This window comes from Sinocyclocheilus rhinocerous, unplaced genomic scaffold (assembly GCF_001515625.1).
Source record: "Sinocyclocheilus rhinocerous isolate Xijiao unplaced genomic scaffold, SAMN03320098_v1.1 scaffold324, whole genome shotgun sequence".
Taxonomy (NCBI): Eukaryota; Metazoa; Chordata; class Actinopteri; order Cypriniformes; family Cyprinidae; genus Sinocyclocheilus; species Sinocyclocheilus rhinocerous.
This window is the reverse complement of record NW_015644072.1, coordinates 52,316-62,640: the sequence shown is the minus strand read 5'-3', so window position 1 is coordinate 62,640 and position 10,325 is coordinate 52,316. Positions and strand designations below refer to the sequence as shown.

The following is a 10,325-nucleotide window of genomic DNA, read 5'->3' as shown; positions in this document are numbered from 1 at the left end:
TACCTCTGAGTGGGTTGAGACGCTTCTCGACTCCTCAGAAGAGATCGAGTGAGCAGATGCCACGCTGGCCTATTTATACCCGGATGTCCGGGGCGTGGCCAGCTATGTAAATTCTGTACACCCAATTTCATTGGCCTTTTCTCAAAGATGTCAGAGGTGTTTGGGCTCCCAAGAGCGACCCCTAGTGTCGTACACTCGACACAACGTCTCTGTTCCCTCCATCAGGGAACGAGGGTTACCATACGTAACTGAGATGTTTTTCACCACAAATTCAAATTCCTATTCCACATAATTCTTTTAAAAATAAGTTGAATTAATGCAAACAGATGGGTCCAACAAAAGCACATACAATCGATTAACAACCTCGAAGCTAGTCTGTCTTTAAAGTTTTATCAGTTGTTGTTAAAAATTTTATTTCCCAAACTCGAGAATATAGAATATAATGAGTGTGAATATAGGCTATATGAATATAATTGAGAATATAATGTTTCTAATGTTTTGTTAATTTTATTTGTTGTATTATTTTTAGTTTAAAAGAATGCTCAACAGGGAACTTACTCAGCTGTCAGAGACCAGCCGGTCAGGAAACCAAGTGTCGGAGTTCATAGCAAGCACAATTTTACGTGAGTGACTTCGTCATTTAAATGTAATTTACAAATTTAGGAACTGGATTTATGATAACATTGTGTGTTCAGCATTAATTCAGAGGAATATATATGTAGTATTTTTCTTCTATTTTCCCAAATTGTGTCTTTCCTTTCAATCTGAATTTAGCTCAGGGCTTTTCACATACTCTGTGGTTTGTGTTGCAGAAAAACAGCATGATGTGGAGATTTTGTCAGCAGCGTGTAAGGAGGAGAAAAAACGCCGTCCGATGTCTCAGATAAGTGGAGTGAGAAAACTGAGCCCCAGTCCGAGTCTCCCTCCAACATGCATCCCTCGATTTGGTGTCAACACACAACATGAGAGCCTCTTGGCCGAGGTGTCCCTTCATTTCACTCTTTGTCAGTTCTACTGTAGATCAGAATTGTAAGAAATAAACTAAGAATTGCGATTGCCTTTTACCAAATCAAAATTTTTTAAATCTCCTTTTAATTTTTGATTCCATGGTGAAAAAAAAAAAAAACAGAATTGCAAGATGTAAACTCGGAATTCAGAGGGAAAAAGTCAGAATTGTGAGAAAAAAAGTCAGAATTTTGTGCTTATATCTCGCAGTTCTGACTTTTTTCTCAGAACTGCAAGAAACAAAGTCTGATTTAAAAAAATTTTTATTCTATAGAGGAAACAGACTTCCATAAAGAATACACCAGTGGGTCTCACCCTTTTTGACTCTAATTGTCCACAGCAGTATAAACATATATTAATATATGTATGTATGTATTCTTTTTTTTTTTACTCACAATTTCTACCTGATAAAATAATTTAGAGCTTGTAATAACTAGAAACATGCATAATAAATATAAAAATGCCCATTGATTTTTACGTTTTTATTCATTTACACACCTTTCACAAGTCACTCTTTTTGTGTTCATTTTAATTTAAGTGCATTTTTATATTAGTCAAAAATCATGGTTCCTGGTTTGTTCAGTAAACAAGCAAATAACACTTCCCACTGAAAAAATAAATAAAAATGAAATAAATAATTTTGTTTAAATATACACACACACACATATATATATATTATTTAGTAATTAAATTTTTTTTTTTAAATATATTTATTGTCAAACTACTTTTTGTGAAATATTTCGATAAAGTATTTGTGATATCTTTCTTTAAATTACATCAAATTCAGAGATTCATAGTGCTATATTATTATTGTTGTTGTTGTTGTTATTATTATTATTATTAGTGCTCTTCAATGGAGTAGAATGACTGTCTTTTTCACTCTAGGAGCTTGAGGACATCAATCGATGGGGTATAGATATTTTTAAGATAGCAGAGTATTCTGGGAATCGGCCACTGACGGTCATAATGTACACCATTTTTCAGGTAAGACATTTGTCTAGAAATGTCTCTTGACATAAATGTTTCACTGCTTCGCTATTGTTCGCTAATATAAATAGCCTTGAATAAAAAACAACAGATAGAAAAACTGTTAGAAAACCTGCCAGAAGAAAAATCTCATAATTTTATCATTGGTATGTTTAGCATTAACTGAAATTACTGTTGCTTTTCTGTATATTTTTACGCTGGTTTTAACTGCAGATTTACCTGACAGTTGACTATATTTTTATACTCTGTAATTGTCAGGAGCGAGATTTGCTCAAGACCTTTAAGATCCCATCGGACACCTTCTTAACTTTCCTCATGACTTTGGAGGATCACTACCATGTGGACATGGCCTACCATAACAATATCCACGCAGCAGATGTTGTGCAGTCCACACACGTTCTTCTCTCCACACCTGCCCTAGAGGTCAGCATGGATGATCGCGTACATGCATAGTGCTCATGGGAAGTAACCATTGTTAACACCAGGATTTGTTTTTTGGGTTTTTTTTCAGGATGTGTTCACAGACCTTGAGATCATGGCTGCTCTGTTTGCAAGTGCTATTCATGATGTGGACCATCCAGGAGTGTCTAACCAGTTCCTTATTAACACAAGTACGACTCTTTAATGACAAACTATTAAAATAACTCCAAAATCCATCCCCACATCCATTCAACACAAACACAGGAACACCTATTTGAAAAACTGATGCACCGAAATTAAAATTCTTGATTGAAACCAAAAATTCAGAATGCACTTGGCCGAAAACCAAAACCGAAAATAAATGTTATTTAAATAAAGATACGCCAAAATTTCGGTGCATCGCTACTAAAAGGCCAGCGGGACCATAGTATGTTATTTTTCTCTTCACTCTTTCAGACTCTGAACTGGCTCTCATGTATAATGATGCCTCAGTGTTGGAGAATCATCACTTGGCTGTGGGCTTCAAGCTTCTCCAGGAGGAGAACTGTGATATCTTCCGCAACCTCAGCAAGAAACAACGACAGTCCCTGCGACAGATGACTATAGATATGGTGAGACTTTTATAAATGTCTACTACACCTCTTCCAGGAATACTTGAATCTGATTGGTCAGTCAATATAAAACGAGGAGTGTTATTTCCCGATAACAATCATCGTCATTAGCAATGCCGAATAACACAACGCTCATCCGGGTATTTGAGGCCGGCGCTCCTTTCACGTCTCTCATATCACACCACCACGCTCTCGCTTGTTTCATTCAAACACAACTGCTCATATTGTGCCTCAGCTATTTACTGTATTTGCTGTAGAATGAAACTGGAGGACTTCGGTATTAAAGGTAGGGTAGGCGATTTCAGAGAGGCTAGCAATAGCAAGGTAGCTTTGAAAGCATAAGATCCCACCCTCCCTGCATAATCACTCTGCAAAGCCACGCCTCCTCCAAAACCCATGAACACGCACAAGCAGACCAGAGGCTAACCAGCGACACTGTGAGAGACGGCGTTGGTGGAGGATTGAATGCAACGTTGTCAGATTACTTCATGTCTCATTCACCGGTGAGAAAACATTACAGTACAAAGTGCATAATATTACAATAATAATGCCTTCCATTCTCGCTCGGTCTGCAATAGCGTAATGGAACGCGCTGATGACGTATCATGTCTGTGCAAACAGGGTGTGCAGAAGTATGCAAATACATATGTTGACAGGCAGGTAAGACAGCCTATTGTAGCCCTCGGACCGAGGGATATGATTGGACAAACATTTTATGGTCCTATGCCTTCCATTTAGACCACTTAACTTTACTTTACAGACTAGGGATTGTTATAGTAATCATTCTGATTCCACTTATTATTAGTTATTTTAAACAAGTCCAAAATAACTGATCCTTACTACATTTCATTATATATTTATTTTTACAACAGTTCTTTCAGGTCCTTGAATCTGATTGGCTGAGAGCATTTTCTAGTGGTGCAATATTCTAGTGATAACAGCACTCCAACCATTTTACCGTTTGTATTACTCCACTTGCAGTATTTACACAGCGAGTGTCATATCATCATTTACTCACCCTCAAGTTTGATTTTCTTTCTTCTGTTGAACACAAATTAAGATATTTTGAAGAATGTTGGTAACCAAACAGTTGCTGGTACCCATTGACTACCGAAGTGTGGAAAAAAGACAATGGAAGTCAGTGGGGACCAGTTATTCACACACTTTTGTGTTCAGCAGAAAAAGAAAAAAAATGAAATTGAGGTTTGGAGCAAAGGAATACCGGTTTGGAACAGCTTGAGGGTAAGTAAATGATGACAGAATTTTCATTTTTTCAAACTATCCATTTAAGGAAAATATAGTAACAGTTAATGTTTTATTTTACATCATAACCAGATGTCTGATAGTAATGATGTATGAGTGAATGACACAGATTCAGTAACTGTTTTTAAATGATTCATTGAGGTAATGAGTGATCTGTGACTCCTTTGTGAGTCAAGTTCATAAGAGTCGTTCATTTGTGAATCAGACTACTCCGGTCTCTCTTTGTTGTTTTATTTGAAAAGACTGTTATGAAGCTGTTATGAAGCTGAATGACATGGGGGGAGGGGACTGTATTTCCAATACAGTGTTTTTAATACTTGTAGATCTATTATCAAATTCCCTGTTGTCTCTCCAGGTATTAGCCACTGATATGTCCAAACACATGAATTTCCTGGCTGACCTGAAGACAATGGTGGAAACTAAAAAAGTGACCAGTCTGGGAGTCTTGCTGCTGGACAACTACTCAGACCGGATACAGGTAGTGCACGTCTCATTCTACCAATACAAAGTACAATTCTAGTCTGCCAACTCTATTTAGGTCAATTTCTGAGTGACTAGTCGACCATTTTTTGGCTTTTCAGTTCTATTTGCACAATTGTAAAAATTATTCATTCTTTTCTTCGAAAGGTGCTTCAGAATATGGTTCACTGCGCTGACCTCAGCAACCCCACGAAACCCCTGGAGCTCTACAGAGAGTGGACAGACCGCATCATGGTGGAGCTCTTCAGACAGGGGGACCGTGAACGTGACAAGGGCATAGAAATCAGCCCCATGTGTGACAAACACACAGCTTCTGTGGAAAAAACGCAGGTATGTCTGGGAGAGTCACAAGGGGGCAAAAAATTGAGAGAAAAAATTTAAAGAATTACACTATTTTTTAAGGCTGTCAAAGGTAATGTGTCTATTATGATATTATTAAAATATGTTTCAAATCATAAAAATTAGAATATAGATGTAAATAAAAAGTATTTTCTGATACTCTTTTAATAATTTGTGAAATTACAAAAGCCAAATATTCCAAAAAGGATTTATAATATCACATTTAATATTTTCTCACACTGTATAAATGGATTTTAACTGTAAGGGGAAAAATGCATTTAGTTGTAATAAATAAATGAATAAACAGCAGAATATACATGTAAATAATAAGTATGTTGAGTATGCTGTTTTGTACTTTAAAAAAAAAGGTCTTTATAGTATTGCACTTAATATTTTTCTCACACTATAAATTGTTGTTTATTTTCATTACATGAAAAAATATAAATATTAATATAATATATAAATGTCTCTAATATAAATATTAGAGAAAAAAGTGAAATATTACAAAATTTCTTTTGTAGGACTTTCAAAGTTAGTATGTGCATTTAAGATATTAATAAAAGATGTTTAATATAATGACTCAACATTCACTCAATTTGATTCGTGAAATCATGAGATGAATTGTGAATATTTTATTCTATTATTAGCAGTAGTTTTTAATTGGAACAAAAATCTGAATTTAGTTTTGTTAATAAATAAATAACAGTAGACTATAGATGTAAATAAAACAAACTCTCTGATACTATTTTAATAATTTGCAAAATGATGACATAAAATCCAATAATTAAAAAAAATCTTCACAATATCACTTTTTTTCCCAAATTGTATAAATAGGTGTTTATACATTAAAAATATATAGCTGTAAATAAAATTGAGAAAAAAAGTTAAATATTACAACATTTATTTTTCAAAACTGTCAAGGTTAATATGTGCATTTAAGATATTAGTAAAAGATGTTTAAGTTATGATATTGACATAAGATATTAAAATGTATGTGAGTTTTTAATTGTAAGACAAAAATCAGCATTTAGTTTAAAAAAATAAATAAAAATGTAGTATAATATAGATGTAAATAAAAAGTATTTTCTGGTACTATTTTAATAATTTGCAAAATGACCATATACAAGCCAATTATTATTTTAAAAAATCTTACACTCCATATTTCTCACACTGTATAAATGTGTGTTCATACGTCAAAATATGTAGTTGCCGTTTTAGAAAGCGGCTCCTTCACAAATGAATCATCATATGTGGGATTAACAAGTTTGAAAAAGCCTGTCCTGTACTATACTGTACTAATGATGACTGTGTTTAATTATTGCTTCTTAAGGTGGGGTTCATCGATTACATTGTCCATCCTCTATGGGAGACATGGGCTGATCTGGTCCATCCAGATGCTCAGGACATTCTAGATACATTAGAGGACAACCGCGAATGGTATCAGAGCATGATCCCACGCAGCCCGTCGCCCACCCCGGAAGAGCAGGACTCACGGGCCACGCTGGGCGTCGCAGGCTCAGCCGGAGAAAAGTTCCAGTTTGAGCTGACTCTGGAGGAAGAGGACGGGGAGCTAAAGGCTGAAGAAGAGCACACGGATGCAGACAGATCAAGGACTATGACAGACCCCAGGCATCCGCAAGCGTCCCCTCGCGGAGTCACACGCATTTTAGACAGCAGCGAAAGAGAACTGGACCAAGAAATGACCAGCGTATCCATCCTGCAGTAGGAAACTTAACAAGGCCCAGTACTAAGAGTGCTGCTTCACTTGTGTTTCTTAGTTGCACTTACCAATAATTTGGGGTTGAGTAGAACAACCATACACTAAAAACTAAAAACACAACAGACCCACGGTTTATTTGACCAAATAAGCCTGTGTTTTAAAGCTAGATTTGTGTCCCAGACACAACCTTTTGTGAAAGCACTGAGGCCGAAGGTGTAGATGAATGTTTTCGTGCTCTCATGTGAGAGTCGCATGGAGAAACATAAGTCTTCCCTTGAGTGACTGTCCGTGCCAGCTGCAGAGGAAAGCTGATTTACTCATTATGTGAACTTTTTTTCCTCTCGACTCTAGGATATTTATTACCTTGAACCTTTTTAATAACGGATAACTTAATGCTTTTGCTTTTTTGCCACTGAGAAATAACTTAGTTGAATGAAACGGGACAGCTGCGAGAAATATTTAAGGCAAGACACCACAGGTGAAAAGAGTAAAAAAAAAAATTAACTAATACTAATAATAACTAATCACCATACTTCCCCAGCTGATTAATCACTGATTAATAATAATAATAATACTTTTGTATTACACGTTTTCTGAAATGTTATGTTAAAATATGTAAAAGAAACATTATATAATTAATATCTGCACTCATTTCCAGAACAGAAATCTGAACATTGGTTCAAAATTCATTTTGTTGACTTCATAGAGTTTTTACAGAGGGCATTTTGGATTTCTCTTTTTATCACTCCATACATCAGAAAATTCTGTCAACAGCCAGAAAAAAAAATTTGATAAATAAATAAAATCACTATGATTTTAGGAATAAAATGTTATATAAATCAGGCGAATGATATATATACAAACCTCTCTGTAAAAACCTTATATATCGACTGTAAAGCTCGGTGTATATATACGTGATGCTAACGTGGAGATTTCTGACTTTTAAGAAAAAGGCCTTTGAAAATATGTATTGTAATTGAAATCTACAGACACAAATAGATCATGTGTAATAGATAAACACTTTAATGTTAATTTGTATGTTTTCTTTCCACTAGTCTGAAAGAAGACATAGAAGCAGAATTAACCAGTACATACAGTAATGGTTTTGCTTGTAGTGTCTTGCCTTAACAGGTTAGCGATAACTTTGTGATTGCTGACAACCTCAGGATGATGTTGATTTCATTTTAATGTAGCAAGACTCCAAAGTGCAGTCACTAATCTATCTGTTTATAATCTTGTTTTGAAGAAAAAAGAAAAAATGTAATCTAAAAGCCAAAATAGTGGGCTCATTAGACCAGTGGTTCCCAACCCTGGTCCTGGAGGCACCCCAACACTGCACGTTTTGCATGTCTCCTTAATCAAACACACCTGATTCAGGTCATCAGCTGATTAGTAGAGACTCCAAGATCTGAAATTGGTGTGCCAGAGAAAGGAGACATGCAAAATGTGCAAAATACCTTTATACCTCTTGACACATTAGCACTATGTAGACATTATGATTATAGAAATAGGAACAGGGTTGATATTTTATCTGGTTAATTAATAAACTAAAAGTTTATCAAATGATGACAACTCTAAATTTGACGCTCACTAGTGAATGAGTGTTTTATGTTGATTTACTCTGCTATGCCCATGAGAGAGATTGTAAAATTGGAGATTGTGTCTGGCTGCCTCCACTGCAAGAGCTGAAGTGGATCTGACATCTTTCCAGCTTTTATAGTTACTGTAGGTGGATTTAAACAGGAAGTTCTGGTCTAGATCAGCACAAACAACCCTTACTCTGAGCCAGATGCGTGTCCACTTTACATAAAGGGCTTTGACTAACTGATCCTTAAGATCCTGCTCTCATATTGTCATCAGTTTCAGAGATCTTTGCCTCAAAATATTCCAGAAACATGCAATGAAATTACAGAGGAATTTTTATTTCATTTTAAATATGGTAAACTAAACTGCATAAACCAAACTGTGGTCAGAGAAAATTGTGTAGAATAAATAAATAAATAAAAGTTATACATTTGAATTAGTTCAAATTTACCAAATGTAAAATTACTATTTCATTCTAAATGCTTCCATTGGTTGGAAATTTTCATATTGTCATCAGTTTCAGAGATCTTTGCCTCAAAATATTCCAGAAACATGCAATGAAATTACAGAGGAATTTTAATTTCATTTTAAATATGGTAAACTAAACTGCATAAACCAAACTGTGGTCAGAGAAAATTGTGTAGAATAAATAAATAAAAGTTATGCATTTGAATTAGTTAAAATTTACCAAATGTAAAATTACTATTTCATTCTAAATGCTTCCATTGGTTGGAAATTGAGATTAATTACAAGATTATATATGAATGATTTCCAGATAATATTATATTATGTGTTTTATTTATTGGGGTTTGGCTACCTCTTTTTCTGACCAATCAGAAAAAGCTTGAGAAACTGGTTTGAAAATGATTATTTTCATATGCAATAGCCGAGAAATTACACACTTCACCTTTAGTATGCTAAAAACATGGAACTGTGATACATACATTTTGTAATTAAAAATAAATAAATAAATTCCCTACTTAAGAATAGTCAGCAGTGCTGAAGAGAATCTGTAGCCAGATTGATGTTAAATGTGTTCCAGATAAAGTTGGTTTATCACAGTGTGTTTGTGTTCTCCACTGTCAGAGCCAAAAATACTTTTTATTTTTAATTCAGATTGTTCTGAATTGGCAATAAAAATTATTAAATAATGTGTGGTTTTAAGCAATCATTCATAAATTGCTGCTGAGCACATAAAGACCAGAGATAGGTACAAATTTGTCTGGTTAGCTTCGATGCTAATGCTAACCATATCTCTCCAGGTATTACAGGCCTCCTTGGTGATATGCAGTTTTATAATGACTGATTCTCATTCTAGAAAGCGTTTGATTGGCTAAAAAAAATTTATCATAATGAATGATGCTGGTTTTAATGCTTCTTGAATATTTAACGTCCTGTGGGTGGGACTGCATTGTTAGCATTAGTTCTCCGAGCCGTCAATCAAAGCTCTGACCCCGCCCCTCTTGGCGTCACACGTCTTTCAAGTGACGTCAAAGTGTCTGCAGGTGTTGGAAGAGACGCAGTATTGGCGTAAGTGACGCTTTTTATTATGATTTTACAGTAATAACAATAATAACTATACTGTATTTGCGTTAGCCATGGTTGCCATGGTGATTTGTTAAAAGAAACATGACCAATAAAGAGTCAAACCTTGCTTACATATCAGCATGGTGAAAAGGACACTGACCTGCACTTTTAATGTAAACAAAACCCTGTGTCAGCTGCTCATTTTCTGCGACCATTTTTATTGATTAATTATGGAGAGACCGAAGCCACGCTCCTACATAATGAATGATGCTGGTTTTAATGCTTCTTGAATATTTAACGTCCTGTGGGTGGGACTGCATTGTTAGCATTAGTTCTCCGAGCCGTCAATCAAAGCTCTGACCCCGCCCCTCTTGGCGTCACACGTCTTT

At 35.2% G+C, this 10,325-nt stretch overlaps 1 protein-coding gene across 1 annotated transcript in view; it reads left to right on the top strand.

The window, feature by feature from the left end:
• The window catches only part of LOC107757940 (cAMP-specific 3',5'-cyclic phosphodiesterase 4C-like), a 75,986-nt gene extending 68,661 nt beyond the window's left edge, over window positions 1–7,325 (top strand). The window contains exons 7-15 of the mRNA XM_016575547.1: window positions 530–623; window positions 813–982; window positions 1,891–1,989; window positions 2,251–2,415; window positions 2,504–2,603; window positions 2,869–3,023; window positions 4,642–4,764; window positions 4,914–5,096; window positions 6,436–7,325. Coding sequence (XP_016431033.1) covers window positions 530–623; window positions 813–982; window positions 1,891–1,989; window positions 2,251–2,415; window positions 2,504–2,603; window positions 2,869–3,023; window positions 4,642–4,764; window positions 4,914–5,096; window positions 6,436–6,831 — 1,485 coding nt within the window. The 3' untranslated portion in view covers window positions 6,832–7,325. The remainder of the gene's footprint in view (window positions 1–529; window positions 624–812; window positions 983–1,890; window positions 1,990–2,250; window positions 2,416–2,503; window positions 2,604–2,868; window positions 3,024–4,641; window positions 4,765–4,913; window positions 5,097–6,435) is intronic.
• Window positions 7,326–10,325: the final 3,000 nt, after the last annotated feature.